We start from the raw sequence: 19,006 nt of genomic DNA on the forward strand, positions 1-19,006 counted from the left end.
AATAGAGAGCAGGAAGGTGCTCACCAGTAAATAACATGAGCCCCTCTTCCCCCACGGATTAAGTGGGTTGGCCTACAGGAGATTTAGGGCCCAGAGCAGATACATGTAGCAGGACACCTGCTTGCCTACCTACTTCACTGTGCAATCCCGATGCTTTGGGGTGGAGCTGGGACTCCTGACAATAGAGAGTATAGAGAGAGGGGGCTATAGAATTATAGACCTAAAACAGGAAAGCACCTTAGAAGTGTTTTTAGTCCCACCCTTTCCATTTAACTAATGAGGAAATCGAGGTCCAGAGTGGTTCGTTGATTTGCTCAAAATCCTACGCAAAAAAAAATGTCAGAGGCAAACCTCGAACCCCGGACCTCTGACTACAAATGCAAAGTTTTGCAGCTTTGGAGCGGGAGGCAGGGAAGGAGACAGGAGATGGAGGCAGCATCATAAAACAGCAATGGCCCAGGAGTCTCAGAGAACACCTACACGCTCCGCCCCGTACGGTCGAGTCTCTCCACCCCAGAGGGTGCAGACGCACGCCCCCGTTTCTCTTTCCCTGGAGTGGGCGGGGAGAGGGTGGTCCCAACGCGCATGCGCAACTCAACCCGCACCCCGAGTTCGTGTTCCACCAAGGAGGAGGGGCGTGTAAGGAGAGTGTGAGTGGTTGGTTGCATGCCTTTGAGATTAGGCGTGCATGGCTCCGTGGCCGTGCACTCTAGGTTTGGTTGCTATGGTAGCCAGAGGCGTGGCCAAGGCGAACAATTGTCCCCTGTCCCCGTCCCCATTCCCCCCCCCCTTCCTCCAACATACCCCCTTTTCCTGGCTCCCAGAAAACTGTCCCCTAAGGATAGAGACCTCATTTCTTACCCACAACTCCAAACCTCCAGTCCTGCCATCGGTGGCATCATTAGCAAAGAGGTGCCCAGCCCAGCTTCAAAGACTGAAGCTGGTGCTGGGAAAATTAGAGAGAAGAGAAGGAACGAACAGGGACGGCCACCTCAGAGGGTAAGGCAGCCCTGCTGGCCGCTGTCCCCAGAGCAAGACAGAACTGGAGAGGTAAGTGCTACACCGCTTTTCCGTTGTTCCTTTGCAAAAATTTCCCCTTGAGATCCTTATTCACCTTTCCCCCACTTCCTTAAACATCATATTTTCTGTTTGTTTTTAATTCAGATTTCACCCTTAAAACTAGGACTTCAGGTTGGGAAAAGGGAAATTTAAGGGACTTTGCCACACTGAGCCCCTGTGTCAATTGATTGTGAATTGAGACTACATGGGACATGCCTGAGCTTCCTCTCTGGGAGGTGGGGGACACACAGTAGTGGAACAATATATCTTTGTAAAGTTTGAGCTATGTGGAATTATGGACACAGTGCTTTAGGGTGAATCCTAGGGTGACCGCTGCCGGAAGAGCTTTGCCTGCCCACATCTCTCATTGGTCAAACAGGAGATGGAACCCTACTCAATTTTAGTGGTATTTGAAAAGCTGAAGATAACATTTCAGTGAGTTCCAACATTTATAGCACGATGAATTGTCTGAATTGTCTGGCAAATTTCACGACCTATCTTCCACTAAGAACAGCTGTAACTTCTCTATCTGGTGTGATGGTAATCATGCATTTTTGAAGCTTATGCAAACTTTGCATAACCCTGGGGGAGAAGATGTGTGTGTATCAGTGTCTGTATCTTGTTATCTGTGTGTGGGGGGGGGGGGGGGGGGAAGGGTGCTACCAAGCTGGCAAGACTTTGACTATGAACCTGTTGATTAACTGACTATATAATTGTCATCTAAGCATCAGCCCCCTTTAAATCTGGAGAGGCTGATCACCAAGTTGGCTTCAGGATCATGAGTTTTTTGGTCACAAAAACTTCTACTGTGATTGCTCCCATGAAGTCTTTTTCAGTGGAGGACCTGCCTTTACTGATGAAATCTTAGAAGTCTTTATATAGCATTTCCAGGTTTTCCAGAGTGTGTTGTTCACAACTCTAGGAGATAAGTAAGGATATATTATCCCTGTTTTACAGATGAGAAAACTGAGATTCAAAGAGGTAAAGAAACTTTGCCATAGATATATAGCTATGGCACAGTGGGCTTTCAATCAGGAAGACTCATCTTCCTGAGTTCAAATCCGGCTGCAGGTATTTAGTTGTGTGAGCCTGGGTAAGTCACTTAGCCCTGTTTGCCTCGGTTTCCTCATCTGTAAAATGAGTTGGAGAAGAAAATGGCAAACCATTCCAGTATTTCTGCCAAGAAAACCCCAAATTGACTCACAAAGAGTCGGTACATGACTCAACAACAACAACAAATAGCTATAATTGGCAGAACTGGCATTCGGAACTAAGCTTTGCTTGAATTCATTCCACTGTACATCACTGCTGCTTTTCCTCCCTGGCATGTCCAAATGCTTCTATTCTGTGTTAAAAGATGTGGGGGGAGGGGTAGGAAGGATCACTTTAGTCATTCTCAAAGTAAGAATTTCAACAAAATTCATAAGCAGTTTAAAAATACTTCACAGTGCTATGTGTATATAGTAAATATCTCAAATATCCACCTAATCTAGACCACAGCTGAAAATGGTTACCCAGTGTTAATGCTCTCCATTAAAACATTACTTCATAGGAGACCCCTCAGAACCTCATTTAGAGATTTTTTTTTCTTTTTGACAATTCTGCTAAGCTTGGTTTTCCAGTTGGCAGTATAAGAAAGTTAGAAGGGGTAAAGAGAAGATGCTATAGGGCAAAGTACACATCATAGAGCCCTTTAATGTTTTTTAAATGCATAAAATAAAATACATAGTAATCCAAAGGAAACCAATTATATTAAATATAGTTATCAACACATATTTTTAAAAATCAATTTCGCAGACTTCAGGTTAAGAATCCTTGTGCCATACAAAGATAACAAAAGTCTTTGCTTTCAAAGTATTTTCATTTCACCCAGAGGCATACAACACATGCATAGATAAGAATAATGTAGGGTAGGGAGTTGAAAGATTGAGGGAGCAGACTTTAGGAAAATCTGAGGAACTGTTAGGAGAACTAAAAAACTGGGTATAGTTGGGAAAGTTTCTCAGAAAAAGTTATACATTATGAAGAAATTAAAGCTACTTATAGTCATATAAAATGCTCTAAAGCACTATTGATTAGAAAAATTCAAATTAAAACAACTGTGAGGTACCACATTGTACTTATCAGATTGACTAACATGACAAAACAGGAAAATGATAAATGTTGGAGAAGATGTGGGAAAATTGGAATGCTAATACATTGTTGGTGGAGTTGTGAACTGATCCAACCATTCTGGAGAGCAATTTGGAACTATGTCCATAGGGCTATAAAACTGTGCATACCCTTTGACCCAGCAATACTGCTACTAGGTCTGTATCTCAAATAGATCATAAAAAAGGGAAAAGGACCCATATGTTCAAAAATACTTATAGAAACTTTTTGGTGGTGACAAAAATTTGGAAATTGAGGGGATGCCCATTTATTGAGGAATGACTGAAGAAGTTGTGGTATATGAATATAATGGAACACTATTGTTCCATAAGAAATGGTGAGCAGGTGAATTTCAGAAAAACCTGGAAAGGCTTGCATGAACTGATATGCTGGATGGAGTGGGCAAAACTAGGAGAATGTTGCACACAGTAACAGCAACATTGTGCAATGACCGACTTTGTTAGACTTAGATCTCAGCACTGCAGTGATCTAATACAATTCCAAAAGACTCATGATGGAAAATGCTATTCACATCCAGAGAAAGTACTATGGAGTCTGAATTCAGATAAAAGCATACTATTTTCCTTTTTTGTTTTTTCTTTCTATTGGTTTTTTCCTTTTTGTTATCATTCTTCTTTTACAACGTGACTAATGTGGAAATATGTTTAATATGATTTCACATGGATAACCTTTATCAGATTGCATATCATCTTGGGGGGGGCAAAGGGGAATTTAGAACTCAAAATCCTATAAAAATGAATGTTGAAAACTAAAAATAAACTATTTAATTAAAAAAGAAGCTATACCTGAACTGCACCTTTCAGGATGGTGGTTAATATCCTGAAAGTTGGAGATGGGGAGGGTATACATTCTAGACATATGTGAAGATGAGGCATGCCATGCTGAGTTTGGAGCTAGATTGTGTGGGACCTTAAAGGCTAATGAGTTTATATTTTATGTGAGAGGAATTATTAGCCACTGAAGATTTTTCAGCAGGGTAGTGACCTGGTCAGACCTAAACCTTAGGAATATTGTTCAGTTTCAATTGTAGCAATTGTATGAAAGGTGGATTTGAAAAAGTGAGACCAGAATCATGGATACCAATTAAGAAACTGTTATAATAATCTTGGTGAGAAGTAATGAGGGCCTGAATTAGGGTGGTAGCACACTGTCTACCATGACAGGAAGCCTACAAACATAAATTAAAATGGGACTAATAAAGGACACCATATATTAGTGGGGAGGAACACCTTTGAATTAAACATTTCTGAAAAAAATCCAAGATTTATGGAGAGAATTAACATAGACATATGATATTGCAAGAGTCATTTTCCAAAGAACAAGGGCTCAGCGGCTACCAAAAAAATTCAAAAGAACTGAAACTACAAACAGCAGTGTGTTCCTATCGTCGATGTGGCACCATATCTGGGGTTACTTTCTCAACCTGCCCTTGCCTTTGTAATTTGGGGTCCCCAAAGAGTGACTATGATTCTTTCAATATTCTAGGAAAAAATAACTTTGTGCCCAACTACTTTTAATAGTTTTGTTTCTGAACCCTAGCCAGTGTGCTTTCCATTAACAATCAGCCAGCAGCTTCAGTCAGAAGTCCTTTGCATCCTTCATGGAATTTTCATGAAGTTCTTTTTAGGTATATCTCTCTGCTGGGTGAGTCATTCAGTCAGACTCCCAAGACTCTTGTCTTTCTTGAATCCATAGACAGCATTTCTCTCTGCTATGATGGAGGACACTTCGTGAAGCTTCCACCAGCCTCAGGTTACTGTCCTTCTACATTCATTGCAGGCATTTCCACACCATTGGCTTGCCCTCAACAACTCTTTTGATGGCTAGGCTGTGTAGCAGCAAGCACCCCAGCATCCCCAGGGTGGCTGCCAACACATTCATTGTTGCCTTCAACAAGTTATCTTTGCAAATAATTTAAGGCCTATTAATCTTTAAGTATTTTTAGTGAGAAAACAATTTGTAGCTTAAGAAATTTTTTTTTTCTGGGGCAGCTAGGTGGCACAGTGAGTAGAGCACCGACCCTGGAGTCAAGAGGACCTGAGTTCAAATCTGGCCTCAGACACTTAACACAAAAACTAATCATGTGGCCTTGGGAAAGTCCCCTAACCCCAATTGCCCTCCAAAAAGCAAAAAAAAATTTTCTTTTCAAAAAAATGTTATAGAGAGTAGAGAAATGATGAATGTCAAAAATGTGGAGGAAGAGTCAATAGGTTTTGACAACTAATTAGAGATATGGGGATGAGGAAGAGAAAAAAAGCTATGAACTTGAATTGTGTTGCCCTCAACAATTATATTAATATATGCATAGTACAAATATATGCGTGGATATATTAATATATACAGACATACAAACAAATATATATGCATGTACATATGTAGTCATTATTGTTGTTGAGCACAACACAACTCAGGTTCATAGCTTCTTACATCTTCTTCCTCTCTGTAAGCCAATCTCCACAATTAGTTGCCAAAACTTGCTAACTTTCTTCTCCATCTCTGGCAATCCGTATAATTCATATATACACATGCATACATATATATGTATATAGGTTTATACATACATATAAGGGGAGGATAGTTTATGGGAAAATATGTTGCATTTAGGCATTTATATTTGGATATGTTAAATTTAAAGCTCCAATGGGATACCTGAGCCTCTATCTAGAAAACAATTAGAAATATGTGTCTTGTATTCAGAAGAGAAATTTGGGATAGATACACAGTGTCCCAAAAGTTTTAGTGCCATTTTAAGCTTTGATAAGCAAGGCATTGCCATCTAATCTGCCAATGTACTCTGTATGTACCCTGATTTAAGCTTTGTTATTGTTTGCTCATTTTTGTTGTGTCCAACTCTTCATGACTCTTTTGGGGGGTTTTCTTGGCAAAGATACTGGAGTGTTTTTTCCATTTCTTTACAGATGAGGAAACTGGGGACAAACAGGGTTAAGTGACTTGCCCAGGGTCAAACAGCTAGTAAGTGCCTGAGACCAGATTTGAAGTCAGGAAGATGAGTCATCCTGACTCCTCCAGGGCTGACATGCTATCCACTGGATCACCTAGCTTCTCTGTGTAAGCTTCAATAAGTTTAAAATGGCACTAAGATACCCCATATACAGATTTGGAGTTATGTGAGTAGATATTATAATATAACCCTTGGGAACATTTGACAACACTGCAGGAGAAACTCTATACCAAGAAGATTTGAGGAGATATCCAGTGTTGGCAAGAGAAGAATGATTCTGCAAAAGGGACTGAAAGGGAGGGGTCAGGAAACTGGGTAAAAATATATGGGATCATTTAATCTTCATAACTTTGTGAGGTGAGGAATGCATCAGGCATTTTTATCCCCACTTTACAGATGAGGAAATTCAAGAGGTGGAATGATTCACTCAGCATTCCACAGCCAGTAAGGGGAAATTGCAATCTAGATATTCTTCAGCTCTAAGCTCTGTGCCATTTCTGCTACACCACACTATCTCTCATGATCTTCAGCTTTAAAATTTATTCATACCTTTTATTTTTACTTTACAGTGATTTCCAGATATTTCCATACCATAAACCTTTCCTTAAATCATGGAAAAACAAACAAAAACTACTTAAATAAAAGCAACACAACAGCAAAACCTTGTCTGACAGCATATGTAACATTCTGTGCTCATAACCCCCTACATCTCCAAAGAAAGAGATATAGTTCGTCTTCCCTGGGCTAGAATTGGACATTGTATAACAGTCTTTGACTTTGTTTCAATGTCCTATTCACTTTCGTCATTGTGAGTGTCATTGTCTATGGAGAATTCTCATTCTGCTTAATTCACTATCCCTTCATACATGCTTTCTTGTATTTCCCTAAATTCCTCCTATTTTTAACTTCTTGGGATGCAATAAAATTCCCTTGTATTCATATAGCGCGACTTGTTCAGACTTTCTCTAGTTTATAGGCAATGACCTTTTTTTCCCCAGTTTTTTCCTTCTTCAAAAAAAAGTGATGCTATAAAAAATTTTGGTATATGTGAGACTTTCCTCTCTTCCTTTGACTTTTTTTGTGATATATGTCGACAGTGGGATCTATAGGTCAGATTATGAACAGTTTAATAATTTTCTTTATGTAGTGTCAAATTTTTACCAGAATAGTTGAACCAGTATGCAGGCCCATCAACAGTATATCAACTCCACCAACATTAAACAATTTTGTCTTCTCTCATCATCTTCCAGTTTGGGGGGTATTGGTAGAAAACTCAGAGTTGCTTTTTATTCTACATTCCTCAGATTTTTAGTGATTGGAGCAATCTTTCCTACTGTTGTCTATAGTTTTTAATTCTTTTTGATTAGCTATGTACCAGGTATTGTGCTAACTACTGAGGATATAAAGAAAAACCAAAAAAAAGTTTCGAAAATTGAAATTCAATTAAAATTGTGTATTTCCTTTGAACATTTATTTATTGGACAGTGGCTCTTGTTCTTATCCATGTGTGCTAATTTTATATCTCAATACTTTCCATCAGAGATATTTGAGGAAGACTTTTCCTTATTTGAAAATGTCCTTTGCTCTCCTAGCTTTAATTTATGTTTATTGACAGCATGGAGTGGTTGATGGAGGCCTGGTCTTGGAGTCAGAAAAACTTGGGTTCAAATACTGCCTATGACCCACAGGATTTGTGGGTTAGATTTCTTTCTTATAAAATCCAAATCACTCTATCTCTCATTTACTGGCCAACAGTAGGCCCCAGCCTAAGCTTCACTTGATCATTATTTGGCTCAGAGTAAGTGTAAAAACACTCTGTTTTTGTTTTGACCACAAACCCTGAGGGTCTTCCCCTCCTAGATTGATTTTTTTTTTGGGCTAAGTAAAATAGGCCATTCTTTGCCTCATTTCTTACCTAGTCTTAATCACTGTGAATGGGCATTTGTTAGTTAGACTGAGATGCCTGAAAAAACTTAGCTTCAAAAGACCAAGGTCTCCTATTGTGTCCTGGGCCGTCTCCAGTTGTCCTGATCTATATGTGGCCACTGAACCCAGATCACTCTGAAGGAAAAAGTGAGGCTGGTGACTGTACAGCCCTCCTTCCCTTAAATCCAGTTTGCTTGCATGTCATGACACGACCTTCCTGCTGACATGGTTCTCTTCAACAACTAAGGACAAACATGAATGATGACACATATACTAGCTTTGTGATGTTGGGCAAGTAAGTTGTTTAACTTCCCAGTGCTCCCAGGTAACTCTTTAAGAGTACATAGAGGGGCAGCCAGGTAGCACAAAGAGTAAGAGCACTGGCCCCAGTGTCGGGATGACCTGGGGATCAAATCCGGGCTCAGACAGTACCACACCCAGAAACACCTGGCTGTGTAACCTTGAGCAAGTTACTTAACCCCAATTACTTAAAAAGAAAGAGTACATAGAAATTACATAGCAGATGATATTGATTTGCATTGGCAGTAGAGGACATTTCCTCACTGGAATTTCCCTATACCAATGAAATCACGGATAGAGACCTCCCCTCCTTCTTGAAAAAATCCAAAATTAATTACCCACTTAAAATTATTATATTTATTTGCATATGTATTACATTCCACTACTTCATTCCACGAGGTTAAGACAATATTGTTTCTAATTTGGGATTCTGCTTGTACCTAACACAATGCTCTTCACAAAGAAAACAGGTAATGTTTATTGAATTGAATTGAAAAATAAATGTTTAGCAGGTATAATGCCAATTTCAGGTTCACTCTTAAATTGTTCACAAAAATAACAAGATTTCCACTCCTCCTATATGAAACTGAATAAACTGGAAAACGAAGTTCAGTGACTTAATAGTTAGAGACTGAAATTCTTCATTTATCTTTCCCCTTACTATAAGGAGGTGTTTTATAAGCCACCCAAAATGGTCATGGTAAAGTTGTTAATTTTAATTCCTCATTAATTGTTAATGTTAGTTCCTCATTTGCCCTGATTTTCAATCCAGTACTGAAAATTTTGCATGTGATTTATAAAAAATCTTGATAAAACTTATGTGGAGGAGGGCATTCTCAACCTTAATTGATGTGGTTACAAAGTAAGGCCCAAAATCTAATCATGAGTTGTTAATGAGGTGTTTAACTGTAAAGATGACTTTTATGCCTTGATTTCTTTTAGAGGTTCAAATACCTCTTTGATTGGGTTGAGAAGAACTCCATTATTTGAGAAAACAAGTTGACCATTTCTTGGGAGCTTTAGATTGCCAAGTCTTTGTCAAATTTGAACAGTTCTGGGGGATTCTCAAGCTACGCACAACTACATAGAAGAGAGGTTGTGAGGGAAAGTAAATGATTCCTTCCTCCTAACATCTTTCCCCTTCTTCCTCTCCCCTCCCCTCCACCAAATCCATCATGGTGTCTAACAGTCTAGCAGTGGAGTTGCAATTACTCCATCTAACAGTTTGAGGATTCATTGGTTTAAGAAAGTTCAATGCATAATTAAGAATATAGAGACATACTATATACAGAAATACCTGAAGGAAGACACAACCTCATGACTCTTGGCAATTAAGAATCAGGCTGTGAAGAGGAGCGGACCCTGGAAATTCAGTGTTGGGACTTTAAGAAGAGATTTAATTCCACTCTTCCCATGGATTCTGTACTTATTTGTGGGAGCCTGTATCCCAGACTTACTGAGGGAATGTTTTGTAACTACTTGCTATGCCTTTTCAATAAATGCCCTTGCATTTTTTGTAAACCAATTGTGGCTACTGACTGATTATTAATCAGTGGGAAATTCACTGGTGGGGGTTTGTGAGCTGTGGCAGAAATAGTCACTCCCAGAGTTACTCTTAGAACCCTCCACACCATCCACTATCTGGGGACCTGACACAAGAGTGTGAGACCATGTTAGTCATCCAAGAGAGGGTCATACTTAACAAATTGTTGAAGTTTATAGTGGAAGTTGAGATGGATGCTCATGATATGAAATGTGTCTAAATTTCACAGGAATATCATCTGGTGTCATGTATGCAAAATCAAGATGAATTACTGTTCCTGTGCTTAATTTAGACAGAAAACTTCTTCTTGCTTTATTAGGAAGACCTTTATTTTCCTTTCACGGTGGGAGCCAGTTTGATACCGGATTATAGATTACATTTTTTCCTAGTTCTAGGCCACTCAACTGAATTTATTAAGTGCTTCCTATATCTGAGATGTGCCAGGAATGCTAGAAATATATAAGCCTACATATAAATCCTGACTTTCAAGTATTTGTAATTTCTTTGTGGGGTAGGAGGTAGAAAAGAAAGATATACCTCAGCTCATCCATTGTTTAGCTCATCTGTTTGCCAGTATGTGATTTCCTCATGTGTATGTACTTAAAATACTATAACTCATGAGCCTTCACCAGTATGCTTCACATATTATAATGATCAGCAAGGAAACAACTAGACACAAGACATTTACCAAGATGGCATAGATCTAAAACATTCTTTCCTATAAACCTGAGGAGAATCCTCTACCACAAATGCATGCTGCTTCTGTGCAAAAAGTAGGCATATGCTCAGAATATAATGGTATGAGTCACATTTATGGGGAGTACATGAAACTCAGACAGTGGTCAGCTCTCGTGCCACAGGGCCTCTCTGTCCTTTCTCTGCATTTGAGTCCTCCCAAAGCACCTCTTGGAGCTTGGGACATCTCTGCTGAGTATGTTGCTCAGATGGTCATCCAGCCTCTGTTTTCTTCTGTACATAGATAACTCTAGCTCTCTGCAGTCAAGTCACATGCTCTTCAGATTTGCTTTTGGCCTTGTATGACAGCCATTTTGTCTCTGCATCTTTCTGATATATGTGTCTCGGCTCCCAAATGGATATGATGTTTTTCATTGGTCAGGTAGTCCTCCTTCAGTGCTGCATAGTTTCACAAGCAGCTACTGACCTCCAATGCCTGGAGTGGCTGAAGTTTCCAGGAACAACATGGCCCATGTTTAACCCAGATATAGTCGTGTTGCCCTTTATGATTAACTCAGAGAAAGGCATCCATACTTCATAAAGGGATCACTGAGTGTTAATACCTGTGTTAACACATTAACACCTCATCATCTCTCTTATCTACCCTTGGCTTTCTGGAACTACATCAGTTACTTTCTTTTGTGAATAGGGGGGATAGGAAATGAGAGATATACACAAATATAAAGTAAAGATCGGGAGTAAAATTTGTTAGGTAAAAAGCAGCAGGGGTTTTAATCATGATCTCAGACAAAGTTAAGGCTACAACAGATTTAATCAAAAGAGAAAAATAGGGAAACTACCCTACGTATCAGTCATATTTATCAATATTGTTTTGGACTATTTAAAACAACTATACAGTATGAGGTGGGGATGATGCTGTGGTGTAAGAAATGATGAGTTGGTGGACTTGGAAAAATATGGAAAGACATGGACTTATGAAGGAAGAAATTGTCCAATCTCAGAGAAACAGAGGATAAATAAGTATGGTACAGTCTTACATAGATGCATATGAATGCATCTGCATATGACTACAATGATCAATATCTAAGTATATATATGTGCTAATATGTGTATGTATGTTTATTATATATCTTTCTGTGTATATGTCTGTATGTATATGTGTATATATATGTGTGTGTGTGTGTATGTGTGTGTATATATATGTATATTATATCCATGCTTATTGTAGCCTTTAGGGGGCAGAGGGGAGGTAGGGGAGAAAAACAAAGTAAAAAATACACAGCAGCGAATAAGAGAAAACCTACGAGGAAGCAAAGAAAAAAATGGACAGCTCTCAACACGATGCATAGTATTTATTATATAGGCTTTCTTGAAATTAAAATTTATTGCTGTACATTTTGAATACTCTCTCATGTTCTGCTGTAGACATGGCAATTCTTTTTTTTCCCTTTTATTTTGTATTATTTTAGTTTTAGCACTTGTTTGTTTCTTTTTTCTTTTCTTTATTTTGTATTTAAGTTTAAAATAAAAAAATTTACAAAAAATTGGGAACCTGTTTAAAATTTTCTTTTGTATATTATTGATAGAATTTAACTGGAAGTCAAATGAATAGTTGTAGTTTGTCAATAACCAGCTTAATGACCACAATGTATAGGTTGCTTATACTCTTAGTGTGTGTTTCCTTAATGGAAAACTGAAGGATTGGATGAGATGATCCTTAAGGCTGCTTCTAGCTCCGGTTTTGTATGAATGTGCAAAATATAATGAGTATGGAGATAAACCAGGAGATGGAGACAAGTGTAAAAGATAAAATAGATAACTCTAATTTCTTGAAACTGAAAAGCTAATGCACTTACCACATTAATACATCCAGGATAAGAAAGTAAGTGGTTGAATGAGGAAAAAATATATCAGAAGATAAACTGAAATAAAGATGAAAAAATCCGTCTATCCAATAAACGTGTATTAAGTGCCAACTATGTGAAATTTCTGGGGATATAATTAATAAAAAGTTAGCCCCTGCTTTCAAGGAGCTTACAATTGAACGAGGAGAGACAGTACACAGTAGGAGGCAGGAAAGTGGGGAGTTAGGGGATATGCAGCATGGGAGCATCTTGTTTTGTGGAGTTAAAACCAGGTAGGAAAGCAGATGCAAAGTGAGTGCCCTGAGCATCCAGTGTATGCTCTAGAAAGGAAGGCATTGAGGGAGTTTGGCATTCTGCCCCAGATGAGGCCGAGGAAGGTGTCAATCAAAGCTCAATTTAGAAGCATGGTGGGGAGTTTAGAAGTAATGAACTTATCCTGGGAGGGGCATCTTGTTCTGTGTAGTTGAAATCTGAACTGAGAAATATAGTGGTAATAAGAATTTGAAGATCTTCCCTGCCCCTTAATAGGCCGAATGTAATCACATGGAGCCTGTGGTGGGAGGAGTTTGTTGAAGGGTGGAGCAGAACTGGGAGGAAGCTGGGAGTTAGAGCAGTTAGCATGGTGGGAGAGAGAGGACAGGGAGAGAGGACACAGGCAATGAGACAGGTAGGACTGGATTGCAAATGTTTGTGGGAAGGCTGAAGGATGGTGCGGCTTCCTGCTGTGTTATGGTGTATTAACTTCTTTCTTTCTATGATGGCTTTGATTTTCTGGTGTTACGATATTTGGCTTTCTGGTGTCTGGATAAATGTTTTGTTTCTGTCTTATGTATGGAGAATCTGTTATATTTTGTGATTCAAAACTGCTGGCATATTCATAGTCGTGGTTGGTGCTATGAATATTGCATTGGTGCTTCAACAACTTGGAGAGATCAGAGAATGCTTCATGGAGAAGATGGTATCTGAATTGAACTTTGAAAGGAGGCAACACATCTAAGAGGTGGTTATGAGATAGAAGTATATGTCTGGCATGGGCAGACCTAGTCTTCATGCATGGAGATCAGATTATGGAGTGTTGTTGGCAAAATAGTAAGACCTATACTTTAGGAAAATCACTTTGGCTACTCAGAGAAGATGGATTAGAGTGGGGAGAAATGGGGCAGGGAGACCAATTGGAAGGCCATAGTACAATCAAGAGGTGATGAGTCTGATCCAGGGTGGTATTTGTGAGCAGAGAAAAGCACATCGTATAAGAGCTAGGGTAAGGGTAGGTTTGGTGGAAAAAGATAATAAGTTCTGTTTTGGACATATTGAGTTTAAGGGGCTTATGATATATCCAGCTTGAGATATCCAAAAGGCAGTTAATGATGCAGGGATGAAATACAAGTCTGGATTCATCTGCATGGAGGTGCTAATTGAACTCATAGGAGCTGATAAGATTGCCAAATGAAATAGAGGGAAAAGAGAAGAGTGTCTAGAGCAATGCCTTGGGGATACCTACAATTAGTGGGCATAACATGGGTGAAGATTCAATAAAAAAGACTAGGATTATTCAGAGAGATTGGAAGAGAGACAGGAGAAACTCTTGTCATGAAGATCTAGAGAAGAGAAAGTATGAAGAAGTGATCAACATTATCAAATGATTCAAGATCAAGAAAGATGAAGATTAATGAAAAGAGCACCAACTGAATTTTAATTTAATGGGATTCTAGGATTACATACAATGGTTGATTTAAATCTAAATCTATAGGACCCATCAAGGCCATAAAGCTTTAAGGCTGGTAAGCCCTCATTATTCTGCTAATTCAAAACAGATAATTTCAGAAATTTACTGGATAATTACAAAACTATATCAAGCCTCAGATTTATATACAGTTCCCACTGTGGGAGAGAAGGCCAACATTTGCACACAAAGCAAAATGACCACGAGGCCTCTAGGGGAATTCTCTTGATTGAGAGAAATAGGACCTCTTGGGAAAGTCATACCTGTCATTAGGGATCTGACAACTGTGAATCAAAGAAAGAAGGCCAAACTAAAAATAAAGGGATGTCTCTTAGCCTGCTAAGGAAGACTAATCTCCCTGATAACAGCTTCAGTTTCCCAGAGAATAGGGTTATTTTTTACCTTTCATTCCACTTAGAATACATACACAATCAACAGCATTCTTCTACAGCAGCTCAGGATAGATAATTAATCATTTCATAAGAGAGGGAGGAGTAAAGAAAGAGGGACATCAGCCAAGGGAGAAAGAAGAGTACTTGGAATGCAAGTAGATGCAAGTAGGAGGATTATTCCTTGTTCAAGGGCAAGGGACAAGGAGAAATGACTGAAAATACATTTATATTTTGAAAGATGTCCTTTTCCTTTTTTTCTTTTTCCAAATGCTTTATTAATTTCTGGTTTACATCATTCATTTCCGCCAGATTTTGAGTTGCAAATTTTCTCCCCATTTTTCCACTACCCACTGCCCCCAAATAGCAGTCCCACAAGATATTCCCTCCTCCAGTCTGCTTTCTCCCATATCTTCTCCCATACCCCCTTCAACTTTTCCAGTAGCGCATGGTGGATCTCTATGCCCCAGGGCCTGTATATCTTATTTCCTCAATTACATGTAAAATAGTATTAATAATAGTATATGTATATATTTTTTAAAACATTTGATTTTAAAACTTTGAATTCCAGATTCATTCCCTTCCTTCCTTGTCACCCACCCTTACTGGGAAGATAAGCAGTTCAGTATAGGTTGTATATGTGTAGCTCTGCAAAATATTACCATAGTAGATATATTGTAAAAGACTGACTATATTTCCCTCCCTCCTATCCCAACTCCCACTTGTTCTGTTCTCTACTTTGATCCTGTCCCTTTCCAAAAGTGTGTGCTTCCAGTTTCCTTCCCCCGCAGCCTGCCCTCCCTTCCATCATACCCCCTCTCATCCCCTTCCCCCCTACTCTCCTGTAGGGTGAGATACCCTATTTAGTGTGTATGTCATTCCCTCCCCGAGCCAAATTCAATGAGAATAAGGTTGACCAATTCCTTTTTGCCTTCCTGTTCTTCCTCTCCATTGTAACCATTTTCCCTGCCTCTTCTATATGAGATAGTTTACCCCATTCTGTCTCTCCCCATCTCCTCTCATTATATTCCTCTCTCACCTCTTAATTTCACCTTTTAAATATCATCCTTTCCTGTTAAATTGGTCCTGTGCCCTCTATCTATGTATACCTGTAAACATATATACACACATTCACATATATATTCATTTGCCCATATACCCTCCTATATAGACACATATATATACATATTACATATAGACATATATATATATATATTCCTATTCCCGTCAACTATTTTCATACTGAGAAAAGTTTCACAAGTTACAAGTATTGTTTTTCCATGTAGGAATGTTAATAGTTCAACTTTGATAAGCTCCTTATGATTTCTTTTCCCTGTTTACCTTCTCATGCTTCTCTTGCTTCTTGTATCTCAATGTCAAATTTTCTATTCAACTCTTTTTTTCCTCAAGAATACTTGAAAGCCCTCTATTCCACTGAATGTTTTCCCCTGAAACATGATACTCAGTTTTGCTGGGTAGGTGATTCTTGGTTTTAATCCCATCTCCTTTGACCTCCAGAATATTATATTACAAGCCCTTCAATCCCTCAGTGTTGAAGCTGCCAGATCCTGAGTTATCCTGATTGTTTCTACAATATTCAAATTTTTTCTTCCTGGCTGCTTGTAATACTCTCTCCTTGATCTGGGAATTCCCGAACCTGGCTATAATATTCCTAGGAGTTTTCTTTTTGGGATCTTTTTCAGGAGCTGATCAGTGGATTCTTTCAACCTCTATTTTGCCCTCTGGTTCTAAAACATCAGGGCAGTTTTCCTTGATAATTTCTTGGAGGATGATTTCTAGGTTCTTTCTTTGATCATGGCTTTCAGGTAATCCAATAATTTTTAAATTATCTCCCCTGGATCTATTTTCCAGGTCAGTGGAATGAGATATTTCACATTGCCTTCTATTCTGTGTGTGGAGCAGCAATGCATAAAGTTGGAACCACACTGTGAGGGCTTTTAATAACAAACAGAGAATTTTCTATTTTATCCTAGAGGCAATATGGAGTCACTAAAGCTTGTTGAACATGGGAGTGTTGTGGTTAGACCTTTGCTTTAGAAATCTAAATTTGGCAAATATCTGGAGGATGAGTTGGAGAAGGAAATGGGTGGATATAGGGAGGCCCATAATGAGGCTATCACAATAATACAGGTGAAAGGTTAAGAGGGACTCACCTAGGGTGATGGCTCCCTTATTAATGGAAAGAAGAACGAACATGAAATATATAGCATTACAACTGACAAAACTTGGCATCTGATTGAATATGCTGGATGATGGAAAGTCTCTACTGAATTAGAGATTTCTCCTAGGTTGTAAACCAGGATTACTAGAAAAATTTTGTCCTTGATAAAAATAGGAAAATTCAGAGGAGGAATGGGTTAGGAGGAAAAATATTGAGTTCAGTAGTGGATATGTTGAGTTTCGGTGGTCCATTAGGATAGATGTCAATAGTCAGCAGGCAGTTGGAAGTATGAAACTGGAGCTAAGGAGAGAGATGAGGGCTGGATAGGTAGATTTGAATATTGTCTTCATAGAAATGATAACTAAAACCATTGGAGCTTATGAAGCTGCAGAGTGTGTAGAGTCTTGGCGTACCGTTATACAAAACACATGGGACATGGATGATGCTCCTGGAAAGGAAAGTGAGATGAATAGGCCAGAATGATATAAGAACCATGATAGAGAAATGTCACAAAAACCTAGGAAGAAGATATTATCCAGGAAGTTGGACGATGGTTACCAGTGTCAAAAGCTGCAATAAGATCGAGAAGGATGAGGACTAAGGAAAGGCTGTTAGATTTAATAATAAAGATGCCTTTAGTGACCCGTAAAGAGCGGTTTCGTTTGAGTGATTATCAATGAAAGCTAAGTTGCAAAGGCCTGAGAAGTGTGGGGGAGTTTAGAGAGAGGAAGCAAAAGGGTATACACCTTTTCTTTTAAAGGAGATTGCCTATGAAAGGGAGGAGAAATACATACCTATAGCTTGACAGTATAGTAGGGCCAAGTGAAGAGGTTTTTTAATGATGGAAATATATCAGGAATGAAGGAACCAGTGATTTAAGAGATTTAAGATAGGGTGAGGAGGGAGTGACCCAAGGGACAGACTTCCAGAGGATATGGATCAGGGGATGGTAATAATACAGGATTGGGTTATATATTGCTTATATTGGAGCCAGTGGTTAAATTTTCAGTGTGAGCAGTTGTATCTTGAAAATTGATAATGGTATAAATGAGGGCTTGATTTTTTTTGGTTGATTTCTAGACTTAAGAAAGTAATGGAGAAAATGCTAACATTAAAGATTAAGCCTAGAAATATATACTACATACATTTTTTCTTTTGGAGAGTCAGTTGTTAAACCTTTACCGGCATACCACTGGGATCAAGGGCACAAATAAAGAAATAATAAATTTAGAACTGGTCTTAGAAACCTTGAGTCCTACTCCCTCATTTTATAGATAGGAAACTGAGGCACCGAGAAGTGACTTAACTAGGTAATATAGCAAGCGTCTGGCACAGGATTTAAGCTCAGGTCTTTTTGACTTTTAAGTCTGTTATCCGTCCACTGATACATGTTACCTTGGCAAGTTGACTTTGACCAGAAGAAATCACCCCTTCCTCCAAGCTCTGAGTGAAGGAGGAGAGAATGGGGATTATGTTGAAAGATCTGAGTCATAGAATTGGGTAAAGGAACATGTAAAATATGAAGTTTGGCTGTCCTCAGGGTTCTACCTGTGATTCAGTGGATTACTAAAAATCTGAGGGTTCAGATGAAGAATTTTTAAAATAAAAGTATTGTTTACAACCCCTGAGTAAAATCAGTTTCTGAGATTTTTAAAACTAGTCCAGAAAGTTAAAAACAATAGAAATGGATATTAAAATCAGTCAACAAGGAAGTCTCTTGGAGTCACAGGAATTCATTGACAAAGTCCTAAAACTGTCTTTCTATCCTCCTTGTCTAAAAGGCCCCAGACTGGGTCCTACAGCAGTCCCCCTGAGGCACAATTAGCTCACACACCCCATTGCTTCTTGGCTCATAACAGTTCCACTTGGTGCTATGGGTATGTGGAGACTAACTGAGGCCTTCCCAGTTCAGCTAGTGTCCTGGCCTACATGAGAAGAGAGAAGAAGGGTTATTTTGGTTATGTGAGAGAAGAGAAGACTTAGAGTAGTTGCTGTGGGGAGTTGGTTGGTTGTCCTTTGTTCTTGAAGAGGACCAAAATAACATTACTATGCTGGAGTCAAGGTATAGTTTGACTGTGGCTGATCAGACAGATGTGAGCTCAGAAGGCTCTGACACAGGTAGGTCACAAATAGTCAATGACCACATAGAATAGAGATATCTGCAATTCTGCTTCATTCATCAAGTATGG

General features: G+C 38.9%; 1 protein-coding gene across 2 annotated transcripts in view; it reads left to right on the forward strand.

Annotated features, from left to right (window-relative positions):
- Positions 1-643: 643 nt before the first annotated feature.
- The window catches only part of ANKEF1 (ankyrin repeat and EF-hand domain containing 1), a 62,392-nt gene continuing 44,029 nt past the window's right edge, over positions 644-19,006 (forward strand). The window contains exon 1 of one of the 2 annotated variants that reach the window (XM_069075406.1): positions 644-1,050. In XM_069075406.1, coding sequence (XP_068931507.1) covers positions 667-1,050 — 384 coding nt within the window. In that variant the 5' untranslated portion in view covers positions 644-666. The remainder of the gene's footprint in view (positions 1,051-19,006) is intronic. The other variant, XM_069075404.1, reaches the window with a different exon arrangement.

Source organism: Petaurus breviceps, unplaced genomic scaffold, assembly GCF_028583685.1.
Source record: "Petaurus breviceps papuanus isolate PSGF00001 unplaced genomic scaffold, PetGlider_PUasm1.0 90919, whole genome shotgun sequence".
NCBI classification, from domain to species: Eukaryota; Metazoa; Chordata; class Mammalia; order Diprotodontia; family Petauridae; genus Petaurus; species Petaurus breviceps.